Source organism: Macaca mulatta, chromosome 13 (genome assembly GCF_049350105.2).
Source record: "Macaca mulatta isolate MMU2019108-1 chromosome 13, T2T-MMU8v2.0, whole genome shotgun sequence".
Lineage (NCBI taxonomy): Eukaryota > Metazoa > Chordata > Mammalia > Primates > Cercopithecidae > Macaca > Macaca mulatta.
The window spans coordinates 123,493,914-123,518,582 of record NC_133418.1 but is presented as its reverse complement, the minus strand read 5'-3'; the positions used below and the strand labels follow the sequence as shown (position 1 = coordinate 123,518,582).

The 24,669-nt window shown below is 44.0% G+C and overlaps 1 protein-coding gene across 1 annotated transcript in view; it reads left to right on the top strand.

Moving 5' to 3' along the window:
• The window catches only part of SNTG2 (syntrophin gamma 2), a 374,485-nt gene that overhangs the window by 328,776 nt on the left and 21,040 nt on the right, over positions 1-24,669 (top strand). The window contains exons 15-16 of the mRNA XM_028832026.2: positions 10,046-10,138; positions 18,083-18,193. Coding sequence (XP_028687859.2) covers positions 10,046-10,138; positions 18,083-18,193 — 204 coding nt within the window. The remainder of the gene's footprint in view (positions 1-10,045; positions 10,139-18,082; positions 18,194-24,669) is intronic.

Sequence of the window (24,669 nt, the reverse complement as noted above, 5' to 3'; positions counted from 1 at the left end):
AAACAGAAGGCAGGCTGAAGTGGCAAACATTCTTAAACAGAGAAGCAGAATTACACCAGTAAGCACTGGTAGAGACCCTGCCCTCCCCCGGTCCTGGACGGTTCCCCTGGGTGAACACCAGGTCTGCTTTCCCCACTCGCCTTCCCTGCGTCCCTTCTTCCTCTGCCTCTGCCTCCTCCACCTCTCTAAATTCCTTGTTACCATCCTGCGCCACTCCAGAAATGATGGTTAGTACTGAGTGTCAACTTGATTGGTTTGAGGGATACAAAGTATTGATCCTGAGTGTGTCTGTGTGGGGTTGCCAACAGAGATTAACATTTGAATCAGTGGACTGGGGTAGGCAAATGCACCCTTAATTGGGTGGGCACCATCTAAGCAGCTGCCAGTGAACATAAAGCAGGCAGAAAAATGTGAAAAGGGAGATGGGCCTAGCCTCCCAGCCTACATCTTTCTCCCGTGCCAGACACTTCAGACTCCACGTTCTTCCTGCCCTCGAACATCGGACTCCAAGTTCTTCAGTTTCCAGATTTAGACTGGCTCTTGTTGCTCCTCAGACTTGCAGACGGCCTATTGTGGGACCCTGTGATTGTATAAGTTAATATTTAATAAACTCCCCTTGATATATATCTATCCCATTACTTCTGCCTCTCTATAGAACCCTGACTAATATAAGATACTTTTATCCAGTAAGGCACAACACCGGGAGCCAAGAGTCGGAGGCAGGAACACGCCCCGCACTGCTGCTTTCTGAGCGGTGGAGATACCCATATCCATCACCAGTCCTGGCCCTGCTGGCCTAGCCCTGCGCACGTTTCCCGGGACTGCCCTAAGGAATATCCGCAAACTGAGTGGCTTAAAACAACAGAAATTTGTCCTCTCATTTCCGAGATCAAAGGGTTGGCAGGGCTGAACTCTCTCAGGTTCAGGAGAATCCTTCCCACCTCTTCCCGCTTTGGGTGGCTCCTTCCCGCCTCTTCCCGCTTTGGGTGGCTCCTTCCCACCTCTTCCCGCTTTGGGTGGCTCCTTCCCACCTCTTCCCACTTTGGGTGGCTCCTGCAGTCCCTGGCATTCCTCGATCTGCAGCTCCTCACCCCCGCTTCCACCCTTGTCTCCACACCTGGCTCTCCTCCCTGGGTCTCTGTCTCCTTTTCCCAGAAGATCACTGGTCATGGGATTCGAGCCCCATGTGCTCCAGCACAGCCTCACCTTGGTCTCTTCTGCAAAGAGCCTACTTCCAAATAAGATACTGGGGCTAAGACTCCAGCATGACTTTTGGGGGGACACAAGTCATCCCTGTGCACCAACCCACAGGAAATGTGGAGCAAACTGCAATGCTGAGCTGTGGTGTTGGAAGTGATAAATGAGGAGCCAGGACTCAGGGACAGAGAGACTGGCCCATCCTCTGTGCATATGGCAAGCTGTGTGCCTGCCCAAACCCCACTGTCATCTGTAAAATGAGGATGGAAGCACCGTCTCGTGAGTTTACCATGAGAACTCAATGTAAGGCATTTAGCCTAGTTCCAGGTATGCAAGAAGGGTGCCTTAAATGAGGGCACTGTTACCATCACCGCTCTGAAGTGCTGTCGAAAATCCTTTCAAAGTCCGTTCACTCATGGCTGATGCTCTTCGTTAGCTAAAGCGTTTTCTGCAGGTCTCCTTCCACAATCCAGTCTGCTTTAGATTGAAGAAAGCATTGGTCTCCCAGGGCTCACTGACCCCACGATAGAAACAGAAAGATCCCTCAACACCCCAGGGTGGGTCAGCGTTTCCCCCGGACACAAGCTGTGGCCCCAGTGTGCACATTGACCAGAAACTCACCTGGGCCGTGCCAGCCCCTGCTTGTAAGGTGGCTCTCGGTCTATCCCAGCAGAGCTGCCTGTGCCCATGTGATTTCTCTCCCTTCCCACACCCCATCCTGATGTTGCTTCCGACAGCTCCATGTGTCCGGTTTTGTTAATGAACAGAATCGCTTCTTTAACTTCTTCATTAATTCCAGTCCTTCATTTGTGCCTGTTGTCTATGATACTTAAAAGGCTAATCTTAATGCTTTTGTTGAGAGCATGAATTTTTAACATATTTGAAAATGAACTTGAATGTGCTATTTAATACCATGTTTTGTTTTATCACATCCTAATGAAGTTTACTAGCTATTGTCCTATAAAAAGCTATTTTAATATTTATTATCTGGATTTTTCGCCCCTGCAGCACATGTCATTTTCTGTAGTGGTGTCCAAAAATTAAGTCAAAGGTATTTAAGGGAACTCTGATTGTGCTTCTCAAGAGCCCTAGAAAATTTGATGAGTCATTAAGCTGACTGTGTGTGAGAGGAAATTCTCCACCGACAGCCTGAAGCCAAGACGGGATGACTTTAGACCCACTGGGCGCTCACAGCACTCAGCTCAAGCCTCAGCATCCCCCAGAGGTGACATGCATGGAGTTAGTGGATGGCACCTTACTCAGTTTGAGGGAGAGTCACACAGAGTCCACATACTTACTGTGGTTCCCGCTGCCCACCCTGTGCCCTGCTGAGGCCTGGCTGCTGTCTGCAGCTGTGCCGTGCTGTCCTCCAGGGGGACCTGCAGGATGTAACTAAGGCATAACACCTGTATCACTGGAGTCCAGGAGAAAAGAAGTACTGAGAAGTATTCAAAAAATATTACAGCCTCAAACTTCCCCAAATTGGCTAGAGACATAAACCTACATATTCCAAAAGTTGAACAAACTAAACAGAATAAGACCAGAGAATTCTATACCCAGATCTTTACAATTAAGCTCATGAAAACTAAAGAAAAAGAAAACTAATCTTGAAAGCAGCCTGAGAAAAATAATACAGCACTTAGGGAGGAAAAATGATTCAAACTACAGTGTCTTTCTCATCAGAAACTACAGAGGCCAGAAGAAATGTCCCAATATTGTTTTAAGTGCTGAAAGAAAAGAATTGGCACCAGAAACCTTTATTCGCTTGAAAATATATTTCAGGAATTAAAAAGAATGTAAACATTTTCTGATAAAAAAGAAAAGATTAAGAGAGTTTAGTATCAGCAGATCTACTCAAAAAGAATAAAGGAAGTTCTCTAAACAGAAATCAAAAGATGAAAGAAGGAATCTGGGAACATCAGGAGGGAAGAAAGGCCATGGTGAGCAAGAGTGCAGGTGACACCACAGACATTTCTTGTCTTACTGAGTTTTCTTATTTTTTTTTTTTTTTAGGCAGAGTCTCACTCTGTCGCCCAGGCTGGAGTGCAGTGGTGTGATCTCAGCTCACTGCAGCCTCCGCCTCCCGGGTTCAAGAGATTCTCCTGCCTCAGCCTCCCGAGTGGCTGAGACTGCAGGCATGCGCCACCATGCCCAGCTAATATTTTGTATTTAGTAGAGACAGGGTTTCATCATGTTAGCCAGGCTGGTCTCGATCTCCTGACCTCGTGATCCTCCCACCTCAGCCTTCCAAAGTGCTGGGATTACAGGCGTGAGCCACTTCACCCGGCTGAGTTTACTAAATTATGTTTTATGGTCAAAAATAATACCACTGTCTGATGTGATTATAAATGTATATGAAGAAACTATTTGAAATATATATACTATAAATAGGGGAGGGAAAATGAAGTTGAAGGGGAGTGAGTTTTCTGTACTTCAATGAAACTGATGTAGGGGTGACCATTGTGTATATAGAATGTGTATACAACTGTGTATAGAGAACCAGAGCAACCTCTAAAAAGGCCATCCAAAGAGACACTCAAAAAATACAGATAAATTGGAATGCAGAAAAAAAAATAAAAAAGAAGAAGTTTAAGTAACTTACAGTTAGGCAGGAAAAAAAAGCAGAGAAATCAAAGACAGGAAACAAAAAATAAAATATCAGTTTTAAGCCCTAAGATATCAATAATTACATGAAGTGAAAATGGTGTAAATGCACCAAGTAAGAAACAGAGATTGGCAGAGTAGATTAACAAGATGACCAAGCTCTAATGAAGAAACTTACTTCAAAGATAACCATGTAGATGGTTTGAAAGTAAATGAGTAAAAAGAGATAAATCATGTAACTTTGATCAAAGGAAAGCAGGAGTAGCCCTATTATCAGATAAAGGAGACTTCAGAGAAAATAAAATTACTAGATGCAGAGAGAGTGGCGTTATAGAATGATAAAAGGCTCAGTCCACCGAGAAGACCCAGCCATCCTGAGTGAGTATTCACAAAACAACGGGGCTGCAAAATATGGGAAGCAAAAACTGAGAATTGAAAAATAACAGAAAAATCTACAATTACGGTGAAAGGCCTCAACGCTCCTTCTCAACAGTTGACAGACAACTAAGTAAAATATCAGCAAATATATAGAAGAATTCAACAGTACCATCAACTAAAAGAATCTAGTAAATATTTATGGAATCCCCCCACTACATACTATAGGATAATAAACATTATTTTCAAGTGTCCATGCAACTTTTAGCAGGATCAGCCATATCTGGGGGCATAAACAAGCATCAATCAATTTGTAAGAACTGAAAACATACAAAGAATGTTATCTAATTAAAATGGAAACAAATTTGAAATCAACAACAGAAAGATAATAGGAAATTCTCCAAACACTTAGATACTGCACACTTATAAATAAGCAATGTGTCAAACATGCAGTTTCAAGGCAAATAAAGAAATAATGAGGATATGAAAATGAGAACCCTGTAATATATCAAAGTTTGTGAGACACAGCTGAATCAGGGCTGCGCAGGAAATTTACAGCATTAACAGCATGCATTCATTAGAGAAGAGGAAATGTCTAAAAACCGTAGGCTTCTGCCTCAATAAACTAGAAACAGAAGAGCAAAATAAACCCCAGGGAAGAGCAGGTATCAGTAAAATCGAAAACAAAAAAACAGAGGAAACCAGTGAAACAGTGAAACAAAGAGCTGTTTCTTTGAAGATATCATTAAATTTGGCAAATGTTTAGAAGACAGACAAAAAAAGAGGAGAAAAAGAGAAGACAAAAATTGAGAATATAATAAATGGAATGGGGTATCACTACAGACTGTAAGCTTCGACAGGATAATGAAAATACAATGAATAACTCTACACATGTAAATCTTGCAACTTAAACCGAAAAGACTGTTTCCTCGTAAACCACGAACAGCCACAATTCCATCACTATAGTCTTGGGAGCCTTATCATTACTAGGAAAACTGTATTTGTGGCTTAAAAACTTTCAAAATGAAATGTTTAGTTCAGATGACTTCACTGGAGAATTCTATCAAATGTCAAAGCGAACACCAATATCTTCTCTATAATATCTTCTAGAAGAAAAAAGGAGGAAACACAAGTTTTTGAAGCAAGCATTACCCTTATACCAAAAGCAGTCAAAAACACTCCAGGAAATAAACTGCAGACCAATATTCTCCATGAATACAGACACGAAGTCTTCAAGAAAACACTAGATGACCTACGCTTGGCAGATGCACACCTGCTGTTATCTCTCTTCTGTCTGACTCCAGTTCCTTTTCCAGGCTGCTTGCTTTACTGCCCACTATTGGGAGAGCATTTTCCTTAATGGAAACGAGCAAATCAAAGGGGGCAAGTTGCCTGTCATCTCCTGAAGTTACAGCATCTCACCTGAGCAGCCCAACTGTGGCATCTTGTTCTTGGTGTTCAGAACACAGAAAAGAAATCTTGTCTTGGCCAGCACGGTGGCTCACTCCTATAATCCCAGCACTTTCTTGTCTTGGCCAGGTGTGGTGGTTCACGCCTGTAATCCCAGCACTTTGGTCGCTTGAGCTCAGGGGTTCAAGACCAGCCTAGCCAACATAGCAAAACCTCATCTATACTAAAAATACAAAAAATTAGCCGGGTGTGGCCGGGCGCGGTGGCTCACTCCTGTAATCCCAGCACTTTCTTGTCTTGGCCAGCACGGTGGCTCACTCCTGTAATCCCAGCACTTTCTTGTCTTGGCCAGGTGTGGTGGTTCACGCCTGTAATCCCAGCACTTTGGGAGGCCTAGGCAGGTGTATCACTGAGTTCAGAAGTTTGAGAGCAGCCTGGTCAGAATGGTAAAACCCCATCTCTACTAAAAATACAAAAATTAGGCGAGCGTGGTAGGGGATGCCTGTAATCCCAGCTACTCGGGAGGCTGAGGCAGGAGAATCACTTGAACCTGGGAGGTGGAGGTTGCAGTGAGCCGAGATCATGCCACTGCACTCCAGTCTGGGCAATAAGAGTGAAACTCTGTCTCAAAAAAAAAAAAAAAATATATATATATATATATATATATATATATGCACACACACACATATAAATATATATGTGTACATATATAAATATATATATGGTTTTATCTCTGGTATTAGTGTTTTTTCTTTTTTTAACTCTTCAGGTAATTCTGTGCTTTATATTTTTGATAGTTTCTGTAAATATTGATTGCTCTGTGCTATTGCTCTTGATTTATTTTATTCCAAAAGCTGAACTACAAAACCATTTACTTTAAGCTTTCATTAATAAGACCACTTTTGATATTTTCATGTAAAAAGTTCTGAAACTATCTATTTTACGTTTCGGTCAGTTGTGGAAGGAGGTACTTAGAACTTTTTTTTTTTTTTCTTGAACTCATTAATTGATTCAGAAGCTTTGCTGTAAGCCCAGAGCTGTGGTCTACAGTTGGCCATTTTTCTATGGGTCACCATATAATGTCCTGGAGATAAAGTTCAGTCCCGTCTTCAGCCAAACCATGAAGTGTTATGCATATACCTTTTCTCCGTAATTTCATCAGTAGATCAAATGTTATCCTAGTAAGTTTTTCCTTGGCCTCGACATCTTGGAGAATTCCAAATGACTACACCAAATGCATTATGTGGACATTCTCTCCCTGAGTTACATGAAAATGTTTAAATTACTAATTTTATCAAAATGCGCTGGGCAGTCTATGAGGATGTCTTTCAAGAAGCTGGTACACAAAAATAAACATTCCCAGACTCCCTCTGATGTGGGAAGTGGGCCATGAGGCAACCCTTCATTCAGGATTTGGGGCATGTGTGCCAATTAGAGTTTCTTCCAAGGCATCAAGGGAAAATTGCAAACATAGAGGAAGCCTGGAAATAATCCCACATGTCATTCATTCACTAGGTTGAAAGAATTGTGTTTGCAAAGTTCTATGATGTACAGCAGTAGTGAGGAAACAGATTTTTTTTTAAATTCCTTCAAGTTCTAAAAATGCAAATGATGAGACACTCTATGTGTCTGGGAGGATATTGATTGATTAATTCTGAAAATGAGATTTTGTGTAGCCAGAGGTTCCTTAGACGAAAGCTTTCTTTTCTTCCTCCATCCTAAGCCCCTTTGGAGATTATGCAAATGTGTTGTGTGCTTATGTAGCCATCTGGAGTAACTTTGGCCTGTGCCGTAAAGATGGGCTATAATTACTGAATGTGTGTGCATTGCCATTCAGCGGTAGCCACTGATGTTTACAATTTCTACAGATCCTATGATGATAGCTACTTAGTCTACATAAAATATAGCAGTTACCCTTGGAATACTTTCATTTCCTATTTTATAATCACTAGATTTAAATTCTAGAGCTTGAGTAGCTTTCAAATCTGAGCTGTGAGAATGTCACCTCCTGTGAACTTTCACGTAGAACCTCAATCCTCCTCACACTCTGGGTCAGATTCATGGAAGGTGAGCAGGGGGAGCTGGCTGGGACTGTGCTTTTCAGCCACCACTCATTGCGATCTGCTCTCGTATTCTCATCGCAAAGCCAACGGTGTGTAGAGTATTCGTGACCACTGGCTGTGTGTGTGGTGTTGGCTGGACCCCCAGTTATCCTGGAAGGGTCAGGAGCTGTGTGAAGCCCAAGACAGATGGGTCCTTCCAGCCTTTTGCCCCCCTCCCCCCATCCCTGCCACCCCACCCCCGCCACCTGCTCTCCCCTACGAGGGGAGGGGCAGGGACTTGAGCTACTCTGTGACAATCTCTAAGGAAAGGTTGACAGGCGTGAAGATATTGAAGGCACGCAGTCAGCTATTCAGGAAGAGGACAATAGCAGAACAAGAGATAAGTGAGGAAGAACCTCCCAAGCTATACAGCCACAAGGCCGAGCACGGTGGGCGCGGGGGGCAGTGTGGTCTTGTCAGGCAGCGTGGGCAGCCCATGGAGTGGAGCTGTGGCAGGAATGAGACCTGAGATCTGAGACCTGACTGACTCCAGCCCGCCTCGGTCAGGGTATGTGTGAGTGTGTAAGCCATGCACTGTCAGCCGTGCACTGTGTGTGAGAGCCACACTGTGTGTGTCAGCCATGTGCTGTGAGTCATGCGCTGTGTGTGTGTGAGCCACATGCTGTGTGTGTCAGAGCAGTGCACTGTGAGCCAAACTGTGTGTGTGCACGTGTGTATGCCATGCACCGTGTGTCAGAGAGCTGTGTGCTGTGTGTGTGCCCTGAACTGTGTGCGTGTGTAAGCCGCATGCTGTGTGAGACCTGTAGGCTGTGTGGGTGTGAGCCGCACATTGTGGGTGTGTGTGTGTGGTATGAGAGTCGTGCACTGTGTGGTGCATGTCATGTGCTGTGTGTGTGTGGTGTGTGAGCCATGGCCTCTGTGGGGGGGGTGGTGTTTGTGTGTGTGTGAACCATGCACTCTGTGTGTGTGGTGTATGAGCCATGTGCTCTGTGTGTGGGGGGGGTGTGAGCCATGCATTGTGTGTCTGTGTGTGTGTCTGTGTCTGTGGTGGGTGAGCCGTGCATTGTGTATGTGTGTGGTATGTGAACTGTGCACTGTGTGTGTGCGAGCCATGCATTGTGTGTGTATGTGTGTTTGTGGTGTGCAAGCCATGTATTGTGTGTGGTGTATAAACCTTGCACTCTGTGTGTATGTGTGTATATATGGTGTTAGCCGTGCACTGTGACTGCGTGTGTGGTGTATGTGCCATGTATTGTGTGTGTGTGTGTGTGCGTATGCGTGTATGCAAGAGAGAGAGAAAAGGAGGGAAAGAGAGAGAGTGTAGGCATCAAGCACCCCTTTCCCATAAGAGTAACGTGTTTGGATGCCAAAGGGCCGTGCACACCCTGGCTCAGAGACAGGCCCAGAACCCACGGCTCTATTTATCCAACTCAAATCGATGGCTCCAATTCTCTTCTAAATGGGAACATTTTACCTGCAGATTTATTACAGAGATTGTTAAAAATAACTTTTACCAAGTTATTAGGGTTCCTGCTTCTTTTGTCTTGAGTCGCATGAAAACATTTAAAGCACAAATCTCGCTTTCACCCAACATGGCTGCGAGTGCATTGGCAGGTGTTCACGGGCTCCGCAGCCTGAAGCCCAGAGACCTTCGGGGCAGAGACCGGGGCAGAGAGCCCGGGTTTCCCCTCAGAAGCACCACGTGCTGGTCCAGGCCGCCCTCCACACAAACCACCCGCCCCGGGGTGAGCAGAGCCCGGGTTTCCCCTCAGGAGTGTCACGTGCTGGTCCAGGCCGCCCTCCACACAAACCGTCCATGGCGGTGGGATGTGCTGCAGACTGCGGGACTTCTCGCACTGTGTGACCGATGTCATTTTTGTGTGGTTTTGGCGGTATCCCTGCTGTCCTGCTCTGCTACTTGATGATGTTGTAAATTGTACTGCTCTTCAGAATTTTCTCATGAAATGCCACGTCTAGCTCCTGCCGTAACATGCCGTGCGCCTCATGCAAAGAAAAGTGAGCGTATTACCCACTAGGTATAATGAGCTAGCAGGAGGAAAATTCAGTGGTTTACTGTGTTTTCAAACACGCGTTGGAGAATAGAGATTGGCTGGGCTCTGTGCATTTGTTCGGAGTTAGAGCAGTGCCGGCAAACACTCCCCCCTCACAGAGCTGGAAATATTGGCCTCTCGACGAAAAGCAAGAAAGAACTCCCTGGACGCAGTTGTTCCTGCGGGTATCCCGGGACCCTGCTTCCTCCTGTTTTGTTCCCTGTAACTTTCATGTTAGAGCATTTTATAATTTTTGACCAAAGACGGGTTGATATTGCACCTACATAATTAAAGTTAAACAGCTTTATTAAAGAATGTTTTCTCAAAATTAATACTTTTTTCTAGTCCAGAACATACATGTGCAGCTGGCAAGGAGAGATGCTGTGTTTCACGGTGGATTTCGCGATGGGATTTACCTGTTTTGAGAGTAAGACAAAGGTAAGAGGCCGAGCAGGCATCCATGCCGCCCCGTTGCCATGTGCTTGGTTACATTCCATGGACTTTAACACTCAGGCCTGTCTGATAGAAGCCACCACCCCTGCTGGATTGTGTGTTGTGCAGAGGCCATGCTTTCATAGACTGTCTCCTTTTTTTCTGATAGCTCAGGGACCCAGGATTTCCACAAGCCCTGAGTGTGTCTGGCCAGTAGGATTCACAGCAGGGTCAGTTGGGTGGACAGGGAAGTTGAAGATGCCGCTGCTAAGGAGGGACCCACAACACTTGAGTAAATGCTTTGAAAAAAACACCCCTCATTGCCTGCCTTCTACCTGAACATTCGTGGTAACCGTGAACAGCACCTGTGCCTGGGGGAATTTATGGAGGGCGCATGCCAGGAATATACAGCTGCTGTTAGGAAGGGAGCGAGACCCATTTCCACCCGCATCTGAGTATTCTCCTAACTACATAAGTGTTAAGGAAATGCTTTGCGAGGACAATCCACTGTTTTGTCATGTAATATTTTTCAAAACCTACTCTCTGTGTTAATTAAGAATGAATGAAATGGAAAGTGTTGGTAGGATAAATATGGTGGTTAAAAATTTTTTTCAACAAATCGAGTTGAAAGACCTAGTTGTCTTTTATTAGCAATCTCAAATCAGGCAGCATCCCCTTTACAAAATAGAGCCCCGTTCGTTTTCTCATCGTCATTTCCTGACTTCTGTGTTTAGGAACCTTTGGGTGCTCTCTGCAGTGAATTGGTCATTGAATCTGTAGGTTAATGAGCACTGGGAACGGCGCCTTCTTTCTGAGAAGCCACCCTCACTGCGTGGCCTCTCCACAAACAGCAAGACAAAAACCCCTTCCTGGGCTGGGTCTCTCAAACTGGTGGTTTTGCCCCCGAGGGACACTTGGACATGCCTGGAGACATTTTCTATTGTCAGGACTTGGTGGGGGTTTCTGCTGATATCCAGGGCACCTGGAGGGTGGAGCCCAGGGATGCTGCTCAGGGCACAGGGCCCTGCACAGGGCATCTTCAGGGCCTACTGGGCAATAGTGTGGAAGTTGAGAAACCCCGGCTAGGGCCATAGGCTATTTCCTTTACGGAATTCCAGGGCCAGAAAATTTAATGGGGTCATTGTTCCCCTCCAAGGGCACATACCATGTTTGTAAGGACAATAGCACATATTTGCATAAGCGCTGAATAAGAAGAAGGGATTTCACATCTGCCGTCCAGTATCCAGGTCCATAATTCTGTGGACCCTAAAGTCACAGAGTGGGAAGTAGCTTCCCGGTTCCGCTTAGGTGTTTTTCCCACTGTCCCTGGTCTGCCGTATGGACCTGCCGGTTCCAGGCTAAGTGACTTGCTCTGAATATTATTTGGAAGCCAGATCTGTATAACTTCACCGTGCATGTCCTTCTGAGATAAGGGAGGTCATGAAGCAACTATTCAAGCGTAAGGACAAACTCTCCATACAGCTTCTTAAATAGGACACCTGATTTGTAACTTCTACTTCTTGCTCTGTGTTTGAAGTAATGAAGTATTCCAGGTGATCTGAAGGGAGACTCCAAAGTCTGCTTTAGAGCAGGTTTGCATAGCCCCCTCACTGCAGCCCCTGGGGTCCTGTGTGTCCCTCCTCTGGAAGGAGCCTGTGAGCTCCTCCTTTCCAGGAGAGAAACACTGGCCCACCGTCCCCATTGCCTGGGTCAGCATTCACCAGGGGCGTCTATCTGTGCCTGTGTTGCTGTGGGTAGTGTACTTACAGGCCCTTCCCAGCCAGCACCTCTCACCCATGCCCGGGGCTCAGCACTGTGTCCAGAGGTCATGAGTCTCCCTGTCGTGATTCTGCCAGAAGGTCTCACCATAGGAAGATCCAACTGAGTCTGCAAAAATGAAAAGAACATCCATCACACGTTTAGCCAAGCCCTGAGCCTCGTACCTGCAGGGGCTGATTTTCACCTGGAGTGGCCACGGGGCTCTCTGGGTGGGAGCGATGTTTGTGAGTTTCCAGGCCATTGCTCAACGTGTTTACACATTTCCTACCTTCATTTCCCCGGTGAGTTTCCTTTCTTCCTGGGCTGCCCTGTGCCTTTCCTCCTCAAGGGCCTTTCCTGGAGCCTCTTCCCATTTCCCTGGTATGATCAATGATGCCAGGCACAGTCAGGCAGAGCTGGGCTTGGGGCCTCACAGGGCACTTCCTATCGTTTCAGACAGAACTATCTCCAGAGTCAGCCCTAAAATTAATGCAGTCAACTTTTAAAATAGCTGTAATTTGTTTCTTAATGCTGTGCAAAATGCAGTTGTGAGCCCTTTGGTAAAGCAGCAGTGTTTTAAACTCCTGGTAACCAGGCCGTCCAACTCAGCTGAGCTCCTATAATCAAAGCCCATTTGTCTACAGCCTTTCGTGCCTCTTTCTGTTTGACAGCGTGGGTATCCCTCACCCAAAATGACCTGGGCAATGCTAGAGTAAGCATGCAGGCGGTCCGGGGGCCTCTTTGCCGCGTGCTGGGCAGGTGGCCTGGCCGGCTCCAGCCCTCCTCCCGCTCACCTTCCAGCGAGGAACTTTTCCCCTCCTCAGCTGTGGGTCTCTTCTGCTCGCTGTCCTCTCCACTCTAGTCAGCTTTGTGTAAAGATTCAATGACGATGTGTTTTTGTGGTCTGAATCTGAGGCTCAGAGGCCCTGACCTGCTGACCTGTTTTCCTTTGAAGGAGAGCACTTGACCTCACATTTTTCTTGGGATTATTTCTTTATTTCAAGGAGTTCTGGCCTAACACTGGTTTGCTGAGTCCACTCAGACAGCAACTCAACATGAAAATAGTGCATGACAACATAAACAATCGTTCCTTGTAGTTTACTTGGGTTTATTATAGAATTTACAATTTTTGAATTAATATTTTTTGAAGGAAAGCTTTCCCACCTTAACTATGAAGGATAAACCAATGAGTTGTAAATTCATAAAATGTTGATAATTTTGCTTTATTTGGCATCTTGTCACTCATGTCAATGTTGGAGGACATTTGTAAGTCTGGCATCAATAGGCTTCCAATTATTTGTATATTGATAAGAGCATCAATATGATGAATGATATGAAACAATTATGAAAATAAATATCATTGAATATGAAATGCTTCTAAATAATTATTTAAAATGTTGTTTTCTCCAGTGCCCATGTGCCCTCTGTATTAGTTATTAGAAAAAAAATCAAATAGATTATGTGGCTACAAATATTTTGTTTGGGAGTTACCATGCTTATATTCACAAGACAATTAGCACTTTTACGCCACACTATACTGTTAACTCAGGACATTTGTGTATTATTTCTGGGTCAAAACTAGACCATGACATGGCAGCAGTGCCTATTCACCAAACTCTTGCAAGGAAAGAGGTTCTGGACTTGGGAGGCCAACCCAACTCATCTGCTGGGACATCCTGGTTCGAAGCCTGTGTATAGTCAAATTTCTTGATTGCCCACCTCTGCTTGCCAGAGAAAGACAAGCAATTATTTCCAAGCCTGAATCCATTAACCATCAACTATCTATTTTCAACGTTGAGAAAAGAGTTAAGCAGGAAAACAAAAAATGTGTTTGACCATGAAAATATTTTCTGCACTTACAAAATAAATGAGAAGACCATTATCTATATGGCCTAAATCTCTAGATGGAAAGTATTTTTTTTAATTAAAGAGGATAAACTAGAACACCCTCCTAGCTGCTAGAGATGGAGGGCGTCCCTGCCCCATGCAGGCAGGTCACCTGCCCTGTCCAAGCGCACTCCAGGCCGGTGGGGCCTCTGGGTGACGTCCACATCCTCTTGCTCTCTGGATTAGCACTGACTTCCCTCCTGTTCCATGTAACTAATCAGAAGTGGGAGAGAATATCAACAAGAATAGAACCCGCAGTGGTGTGAGAGAAGCGGAGACTGACCCCGGGTGCGCACCAGGCACCAACCTGGCAACAACCTGGGTCCGGGAGGGGTCCTGCCTGAGCCCTCAGCCTCCACAGGGCTCAGGATGGGGCCCGGTTGCACATGTAGGACTGAGAGCTGCTAGAGAGGTAGAACCATCACAGGATTTACTTGCTCTTGGGGGCACAATGAAAAGCTATACTTGTCTCTAAATGGCAACTTCTATTCTAACTGTACCACCAGGTCACTCCCCACACCGCAGCAAATTATGATTCTGTATTCAGGGTGATCAGTGCAGACCCTCACAAGAGTGTCCTGGGGCTGCCCTGGCCCCCATGGGGCCTGGTCCTTAGTTAGGAACAGGATACCTGTGGGGCTGAGTTAAGGTTGATGGAGAGGAACAAAAAGATCTGTTTTTAAAAGCTGAAAAGGAATTGTTTGTTGTGGGAGACAAAGTGCAGACTTGGCTTTGGCCTGATGAGGAGGAGCAGCAAGTGTCTCTACAGCTCTCTGGAAAACACCAAGAAATGAATCAAGTTTGAACTGAGAGTACCTCAAAGTCCCTGGTGTCATGGAGTTGCCTGGTACTATCCATGGCACCTCCACCATGAAGGATTCAAGGATTACCTTCCATTGTCGGTGTGTTAACAATCGGACTGCATTACAGGGGAAGTTTTACCTTCCACTGTCAGTTATGTTAACAATCAGACCATGTTACAAAGGAAGTGAGATGTGATTATCATCTTTAACAACCTGAAACCATCACAGTAATATGTAAACATTAGCATGTTTCATGTAACGTGCACTCAACTGCAAAGCTGCTCTTTAATTACTAAAACTACGGAAAAATATTTTCTGTCTTCCAAGAGGGAGAACTAGAAATCTGGCTTCCCTTCAGCTTTTATCTGTGCCACGGGAGGATGGGTCCACCCGAGTTTATCCCCCAGGCTGTGGAACAAATAAAAATGGCTCTGTTGTGACTGGCAGCCAACAGCGTCTCTGGAGCTGTGAGTGGAGCACATGCCACATTCCGATCCAGAAGGTCCGATCGCGCTTTGGAGAAGGGCTTAGAGTTGTGAAATTAAACTGTTACCCAGACCACTTTTAAATAAAGTGTGCAGAAATGCCATCCATAATGGAAAAAAGAGTTCCATTTTTACAGAAACATTGCTATTATGAGATGCATAAGAGAAAAGCTGTGAAAGAGTTAAAAGAGGCCACCGGGGTGATTTGGAAGGGATGATTATGAGAGGAGCCACCACGTCCCCACCACACGCTCTGAGAAGGGCAGAAAGAGAGCCACACCTGCACCCACAGAGCCCCGACTTGTGCCTGGACCACGTTGCAGCCTGTCCCAAACCAGAGAAGCTGACGAGATCCTTGTCCTCCATTACCCCAACAAGAGCTAGATGGTAAAATTGGGACACAATTTTAAGCATATATACTGGATGTGTATGCCTCGTGAGGAAACGTTATTCTCAAATCTGCCAGTGTTGAGTACAGTTACGGTGCAATATCAATGGACCAAAAAGACAATAATCATATACCTAAGTCACTTCACTGTGAGGACCATTTCGAAGCCTTTAAACAATAAACAGGACTTTTACATAGATATTTTTGCACTTTTTGTATATAATGTTTTAATAGCAGTTTATGATACCATGCAAAATATTAATTTAGGTTATTTCCAAGACCCTATCCTAATAGGGGTAGACCACTACTGAGCTTTCTTTCTTCAAAATCAAATTTGAGCCAAAGCCTCTTACTGCTGCTCACTGAGTCGTTTGAGTATTGCTTATTTTGTGAGAAATTAGGCAAAACCTCAATAGCCAAGACTGCCTGGCTTTTCCTGATGGATGAGCACATACCTATGATCAGGTCCCCCCTACAAATGATGGATAATAGGTTCTTTTAAAGGCAGATGAGACTTACCTCAATGTAAGAGGCTGAAGTCACAGCCTTCACTTAACAGCTTGCAGAGAGGGTGCTTTGGCACTGCCCAGACAAGGTGGAATGGGTGTGGAGTGTGGGAAGAGGCTCTCCGGAGGCAGGTGCAGTGGGTGGAGCAGGGCAGGAGTGGCTCGGGCAGCTCGCTCACTGGGACAGGTCCTCCAGGCCGGCTGTGGCTGCCATCTGCTTCCGGGGCTTGCGTCAGTGCCCCGTTGCTCACATCACACTCTCTTCTGCTCACGACAAGAATGGATACACATGTTTCACTTCTGGAATTGATGACCATAGGGTATTAGTCCATTCTCATACTGCTAAGAAGAAATACCCAAGACTGGGTAATTTATAAAGAAAAAGAGGTTTAATGGACTCACAGTTCCACATGGCTGGGGAGATCTCACAATCACAGCAGAAAGCAAAGGAAGAGCAAAGGCATGTCTTACATGGCGGCAGGCAAGGGAGATTGTGCAGGGGAACTGCCCTTTATAAAACCATCAGATCATGTGAGACTTAGTCACTGTCACAAGAACAGCATGGGAAAGATCTGCCCCCGTGATTCAGTTACGTCCCACTGTGTCCCTCCCACGACACGTGAGAATTATGGGAGCTAAAATTCAAGATGAGATTTGGGTGGGGACACAGGCAAACCATATCATATCACATGGGAAGCAGTGACTGAGGCATGACTTTGGAATATTCTGTTTCTGCACAGTGTCTGGCAATTCCAATTCTAAAAGGATACTGATGCTCAAGTCTGTCCAGGTGGATTTGGGCTCAGTTTCCTCACTGTGAACATGGAAGAGACAGAGAAACTGTTCCCTAAGATCTTATGAAGTTCTAATTTTCCCAAAACCTACAGGAAACGTGTGCTTTGACACTTTGGCATAAAATGCGGAGATTCTATTTAGCTCCTTGATTTAATATAAAAGAAAAGATGTGGCCAAGAATCTTGAGGTTAGCATGTGGGCAGGAAATAAACCCGTCAATGGTCAGATGGGATAAAAGTGTTCTTGAAACTTTTTCCCTGTTTTCTGCAGCCCCTTTCCCTCTCCTGACACTTAGAGGAAAATATGTTCTTTGTTTAAAAATAAAAGCTTTTAATGGAAATTCGACCTATGGCTTGCTAAAAAAAAATTACTGTTCCCTGGTGGAATTTTTCTGGGAAGATAAAGATTTATTATAATGAAGTATGTATAATTAAAGACTACCTTTTATAGAAGACATCCATTAAGTCTTTCTTTGCTGCAGGCTTTTTTATTTATGGGAGTAAGAGTGTGTAGAGTACATTTCATCTTTAAAGTACCTTAGCAAACATTAAGTAATTTTTGCAGTAGTATTAAAAGGCAATATTTTTAATTTTTAATTTTACATTTCTCAAATTGGTTCATGAAAAACTAAGGTTTAGTGGTTCACATATAGCCATAGATGGGGTGGTATCAGTCAGGATTAAAGGTTTTCATTTTTTCTGCACTCTTGACTATGTCTTATATAATATAGGAAGAACTGGAACTTTTAGTGAATTTTTCTGAAGTTCTCCAAGCAGAAAAAGGAGCAATGCTCATAAGATGTTTTAAGGCTGTGTACAGGAAAACGCAAGGGAAGTCCAGAGGGGGCCACTGCGGGCGACAAGGGACTGAGGACGGTGGATGCTGATGCATCCTCAAGACATGCGGAGCAGCTACTGGAGGCTGGACCGTGAGGCAGGAGAGCTGGGTGGGCTGGAGGCTGGACCGTGGGGCAGGAGAGCTGGGTGGGCTGGAGGCTGGACCGTGGGGCAGGAGAGCTGGGTGGGCTGGAGGCTGGACCGTGGGGCAGGAGAGCTGGGTGGGCTGGAGGCTGGACCGTGGGGCAGGAGAGCTGGGTGGGCTGGAGGCTGGACCGTGGGGCAGGAGAGCTGGGTGGGCTGGAGGAAGCCAGTTTGCAAAGATTGAAGAGTGAGAAAGTAGAGACTGACAAATCATTACATGCTAAATATCGATTTAAACATTATGTGAATGTCTGTTGATGTAACAAGGCTGTTTAATGTAGTAAGAGATGCTAATTAAATAAATGAACTCTTGTTTATAAATCACTAATTAATTTTATTCCTTTACAGAATGTGCTCTGGAGATTTAAATTCTCTCAGCTTAAGGGATCTTCAGATGATGGGAAAACTCGAGTAAAGCTGCTGTTTCAGAATCTGGACACCAAACAGATTGAGACGAAGGTATGGGTTATGGGTTATTCTGCCACCCACCCACACATAAAGTACAGCTCAGATGGTCCGCTGGTAAAAGCCTCCATCCTTCCCATGCACACATACATAAACCAATAGGTCCCGAAGCACGAGTCCTTCTTAAAAATTAGACAATAGATACATCGAAAGAGCCTGTCCAGGTCAAATGTCCCTTATCTGAAATGCTTGGGACCAAAAGTGTTTGGGATTTCAGATTTTGGAATGTTTGTGGATTAGGTACTGATTGAGCATCTGAAATCCAAAAATCCAGAATACAAAATGTTCAAATAAACATTTCCTTTGAGCATCATGGCAGCATTCAAGAAGGTTGGGATTCTGGAACATTTAGCGTCAGGCCAGCATTCAAGAAGGTTGGGATTCTGAGGCATTTAGCATCAGGTCAGCATTCAAGGTTGGGATTCTGGGGCATTTCAGTGTTTGGATTTTCAGATTTGGGAGGCTCAAGCTGTACAGGATGTTTCCTATTAGAGAGACGTTTATATCCTAAAATAGTGACTGTTGAAACAAAGTATTTGGTTTGACTAAAATGTACAAGCATCTTAGTAAATATTAGCAGGAAATCAATATTTTAAAATATACCAGAAGTCAAAATTTAAAGGAAGGGTTTTACAAACTGTATTTTGTTTGCACCCTGTATGTGATAAATTGACCATAATATTGAGAACAAACTTCTTTGTTAATTAAAAGACCTTAGACCTTTTAAATTCATTGCCTGGAGGTGACATTGTACTATTGACAGGTGTTGGCTTTTACCATATTTTATGTATAAATGTGTTGCCTACAAGCCAGTTTTTATATAAACTTAGTAAGACAAGATTAAATTTACTAAACTGAAAAATAAATTTTAAAAAATATGAGACTCATGAACATATATTGTGTGGAAACAGATTGTCAATACTTTGCAGACATTTTTTTCTCTGATGGAATTAATCTGAGCAACACATCACATGTGGCATTTTTATATGTGAAAGTTTAGGTCAACTTTGAACCTCTCTTCATTGATCTCAATGAAATGACAATTTATAGCTGTACTTAAAGTACAACGGAAATTGTATGTGATTGTTTGACATTTTTATGTTTTGGAAATTGACAAAAGTAAAACCTGATTGCAGATGGTACAGAGGCTGTGGCTCCTGGGGTGGGGGACAGTGATGAGGCAGCAGCACTCGTGCTGACCGCAGGGCCCTGAGCTGACCTCTCAGCAGGCTGCCCTGAGCCGCATCCCGGGGTCGTCAGCCGCCAGCAAGCTGGGAATGTGGAGAGAGAGGCTTGACATCAATTTCCATCTGGTATTTCACTGGCATGGATGTGAATGGATCAGGGATGAAAATAGAACGTTCTTCCTCTGGTTTGTTTATTTATGCAGCTGTTTGCCTTGGGCCCCCTGGCGGGGGAGGAGCACCATAACCTTTTGCTGCTTTAATCTTGTGGAGCTCTGAGTCTCGTACTGTGAGGGCGCGAGGTCTCCGGTGGCCATGAGGGTTTCATGCCCACGGTGTCCCTGTGGCTTTCTGAGCCCCTCTCATCCCCGGGGCACAGGCTTCAGGACCTCCAGCAGCTTCCATGGCATCTGAAACACCCTTTTAACAGTGTCTGTTAAGGTTAAATGCATTTGTGTTTTATTTGTTAATGATCAGTCAGGTCTTGATTATCTGTTAATAAAAGGAGCATCAGTATCAGGTCACCTAAGACAGAGGGGCTTGAAATATGTTAGATTCGCGTGGGACAGAGGCTTTGTGACAGGCATGGCTGCCTTGTGCTGCTGTGTTTGGATCCTACGTATTTCCATCGTGGGTGGGTGGAAAGGAGAACGCCCCAGGGAGTTCCAGAGGCCACAGGGATAGACGCCAGATTCGTAGGGCTTGAAGCTTAAATAATTCATGGGAATTTTTTATGGAAAAAAAAAGTAAAACTGCAAATACAGCAACCTAGCTACACTTAGAAATGAGTGTGGGGCACATTAATATGTCCCTACAAACCCAAACTAAAAAACCCTCCACCTCCATTTCCCCACACCGGATCTCAGAGCCACCCAAGGCCCCTCCGTGGCACCCCTGGGGCGAGAGGGAGGAACTTGGGTAGAGAGAGGCAGGGACCTCACAAGAGCAGTGACCCAAAGGCCCTGGGCATGTCACTCGCACCCCCCAGCTCCCTGGGCTCTGTGCAGTCGAGGGCCTCACAGCTTACACAGGAAGAAGAGGGGACACAGACGAGGATGACAGCATTTCCCACCTTATCCCACAGAATAGGAAACAGACATGTGGATGACTGCAAACACTTAGTGCATGGGTGGCCGTGGGCATTTTCAGAAGTCACCTCCACACACTGAGGTTCTGCAGTTGTCAATATATGAGATATATGGAAAGTTAGAACACGGCGGCTGGGAAATGAAAACTATAGAAGCTAATGCAGGACATAAGGAGTCCACGGGAATGAATTCTGAGTGAGACTCAAAGCTCTTGCAAATCTTGGATGTTAGCAATATGTCGTCTTAAGAAATAGGAACCTTTTATTACCTCATTACATCAATTAACCAGGAGTGTCAGAGAAAACAGTATTCCTAGTAAGTTGATTTTCTAGTAAAATGAGTGGTAGCAATGAAACAAGTTTCCTTTTAGTAGTTGTTGAAAATATTTCTGGAATATTCTACCAGGACACTGCCTTAGTAATTAGTGCATGATGAGAACACTTGAGTTTCTCCTGAAATCTGAAGGAGGAGTTGTGGGGCTTGGGGAGCAGAGTGAAATGTTAATTCCTACCATCCATTATTTGCAAAAGTTACATAGAATTGGCCGGGCATGGTGGCTCACGCCTGTAATCTCAGCACTTTGGGAGGCCGAGGCAGGTGAATCACGAGGTCAGGAGACCATCCTGGCTAACACGGTGAAACCCCGTCTCTACTAAAAATACAAAAAAATTAGCCAGGCATGGTGATGGACACCCGTAGTCCCAGCTACTCGGGAGGCTGAGGCAGGAGAATGGTGTGAACCCAGGAGGCGGAGCTTGCAGTGAGCCGAGATCACACCACTGCACTCCAGCCTGGGTGACAGAATGAGGCTCCATCTCAAAAAAAAAAGTAATAGAAGAAATTTAAAAATCACATAGAATTCAAGACTGTGGGATGATTTCACAAGGATTCCAATGGCTGGAAATTTGAGGTTGCAGTAGTTTTTAAATAAAATATTTTTCTTCCTCTTTGACTGTTTTTTCCTTTAAAAAAAAAAAAAGAGTGGAGAGGAAGCAAATGTTATTGAATGAAGAATTTCCATCTTGTGCTGTTTAATTGTGTTATTCATGCAAATTATGTCAGATTATTCAGACATAGCTTGACACGCACTGCACAGGGGAAGCTGCCCTTTCCTAATTCCCACAAAAGAGACCCAGTGAGACCCTGCCATGTTTCTGTGCATATTGCTTGTATTTTGCATATTTCTTTATAAGTCCATTTCTGCCTCTAGGCTGAGCCTCCAAAGGGCAACTTTAGTTTAGCTTTTTTATATTCATCATGAGGTTCAGCACATATGTACACTTGATAAATGTTTTAAATGAATAAATTAACGAAGAAGGAGCAAATTAGTATTAAAGAAACTGCCAAATGTACTCACAGGAGTTTCATCAGTTCTAAGGAGAAAACTGTTCCTACTATCATTAAAATGAGATACATTTTAATGACTCCATACAGATACCTACAGAAGTTTCTGATGTTCCCACATATATATCCATGAAGCAGAGGCTGTGCCTTGAAAGCAAGGCACAATTTACTGCAGAATCATGTCTCTGGGAGAAACACTACTGTGTATTTTTCACTCTATAATGATCTGTGAGAGTAAACCCCACTGAAAATTATGCCTCTGCCATCAGTGAGTCAGCTGAGTGTGCCAGCCACAGACGGAGGGCTTGGGCACCTGCGTGTTTAGGACCACTGAGGGGTTGGCAGACCAGAAGGAATTTGGGGTGTTTCTGAAACTGAGGCCTGGCTGCTGAGTTTTCTCGGCAGGAGCGCCGATTGATGCCCACAGCATTTATCACTGAAAAGACTGAATCGAGGGTGCTGAGAAAACTATTTCAGGAAGCCAGATGGTGCCAGGAGGGAGGGCCAGCCCCAGCAAAATGTCACCCAACAGAGAATTTCCCATCTCCCTGTCTGTAAACCAGGGGCTTCTAAATGTTCTCATGCAGATGGATATCAAAAGGAAGAGCATAAACAATTAATATGATACTCGTGAAGCGCAACGCCCCCTTCCCAAATACAGATCCGAAATTATTTTTTAAAATCTCGTCTCAAGAAAATGAAAACAAAAGCAAAGCCTTCCTTCTTCCTTCTTTCCTCCTTCCTTCCCTCCCTCCCTCACTCCCTCCCTCCTTCCTTCCTTCCTTCTCTCCTTCCTTCCTTCTCTCCTTCCTTCCTTCCTTCTTTCCCTCCCTTCCTTCTCTTCTCTTTCCATTTCTTAAATAATAACCTTTGATAGAAGGCTGGACAATTGATTCATTCCAGAAAAATGAATTGGCTACTTTTAGGATGTTTGAACACAACAACTTTGTTTTGGTTGTAAGTCTCTCAATGGCTGAGTCCAGAAACACAATATTCAAATGAACACAAAAATATAGTTGAATCAAATCTCTTTTCTAAGCAGTGGCAACAAGCAAGTATATTATCATTCAGTAACTAACGTGTTCAGAATGGTGAATTGAAGTTACAACATTCAGTCACAAAATTCCCCCTGCAGCAGGGCCAAGTCGGAGTGAAGACGGTTCTCCCGAAGCAAACCTGGAGTGTCAGCAGCTAACTCCCCCAAAGCCAGAGACATGGGAATATTTAGGGCCCTCGGAGGGAAAATCCACATGGTTTAACATACGCAAGTCAGTAAACATGGTACATCACATAAAATTAAAAACAAAAACCATATTATCATCTCAATAGATGCAGGTAAAGCATTTGACAAAATATAGCATCTCTTTATGATTAAAACCCTCAACAAAATCAGCATAGAAGGGACATGACTTTAGGTCATAAAAGCCATGTATGACAGACCCACAACCAACATCATACTGAATGGGAAAAAGTTGAAAGCATTTCTCCTGAGAACTGGAAGAAGACAAGGACGCCCACTCTCACCACTTCTATTCACCATAGTGCTGAAGTCCTAGCCAGAGCAATCAGACAAGAAAAAGAAATCAATGACATCCAACATTTTAAAGAGGAGGTCAAACTATTGCTGTTTGCTGATATGATTGTACTTAGAAACTGTAAGGACTCATTCAAAAAGCTCCTAGATCTGATAAATGAATCATGTAAAGTCTCAGAATACAAAAGCAATGTACACAAATGAGTAGCACTGCTATACACCAATAATGACCAAGCTTAGAATTAAATCAAGAACTCAATCCCTTTTACAACAGCTGCAAAAAATAAATAAAATACTTAAAAATATACCTAACCAAGGAGGTGAAAAATTCCTACAAGGGAAACTACGAAACACTGCTGAAAGAACTCATAGATGACACAAACAAATGGAAACACATCCCATGCTTATGAATGGGTAGGATCAATATTGTGAAAATGACTATACTGCTGAACGCAATCTACAAATTCAGTCCCCGTCAAAATATCATCATTCTTCACAGCACTAGAAAAGACAAACCTAAAATTTATATGGAACCAAAAAGGAGCCCACATAGCCAAAGCAAAACTAAGAAAAAACAAATTTGGAGGTATCATATTACCCAACTTCAAACCATAATAGAAGGCTATAGTCACCAAACCAGCATGGTACTAGTACAAAAACAGACATAGACCAATGGAACAGAATAGAGAACCCAGAAATAAAGCCAAATACTTACAGCCAACTGATCTTGGCAAAGCATACCAAAACATAAATTGGGGAAAGGGCACTCTATTCAATATATGGGGCTGGGATAATTGACAAGCCACATGCAGAAGAATGAAACTGGATCCTCATCTCTCACCTTATACAAAAATCAACTGAGGATGGATCAAAGACTTAAATCTAAGACCTGAAACTATAAAAATTCTGGAAGATAACATCAGAAAAACTCTTCTAGACATTGTCTTAGGCCAATGAGAGTTCATGACGAAGAACCCAAAAGCAAATGTAACAAAAAGCAAAAACAAATAAATGGGACCTAATTAAACTAAAAAGCTTCTGCACAGCAAAAGAAATGATCAGCAGAGTGAACAGACAACCCACAGAAAGGAAGAAAATCTTTGCAATCTATATATTCGATACAAGACTAATATCCAGACTCTGCAAGGAACTCAAACAAACCGGAAAGAAAAAAACAAATAATCTCATCAAAAAGTGGGCAAAGGACATGAATAGGCAGTTCTCAAAAGAAAATATACAAACAGCCAACAAACCTATGAAAAAATGTTCAACATCACTAATTTGCAGGGAAATGCAAATTAAAACCACAACATATAAGCT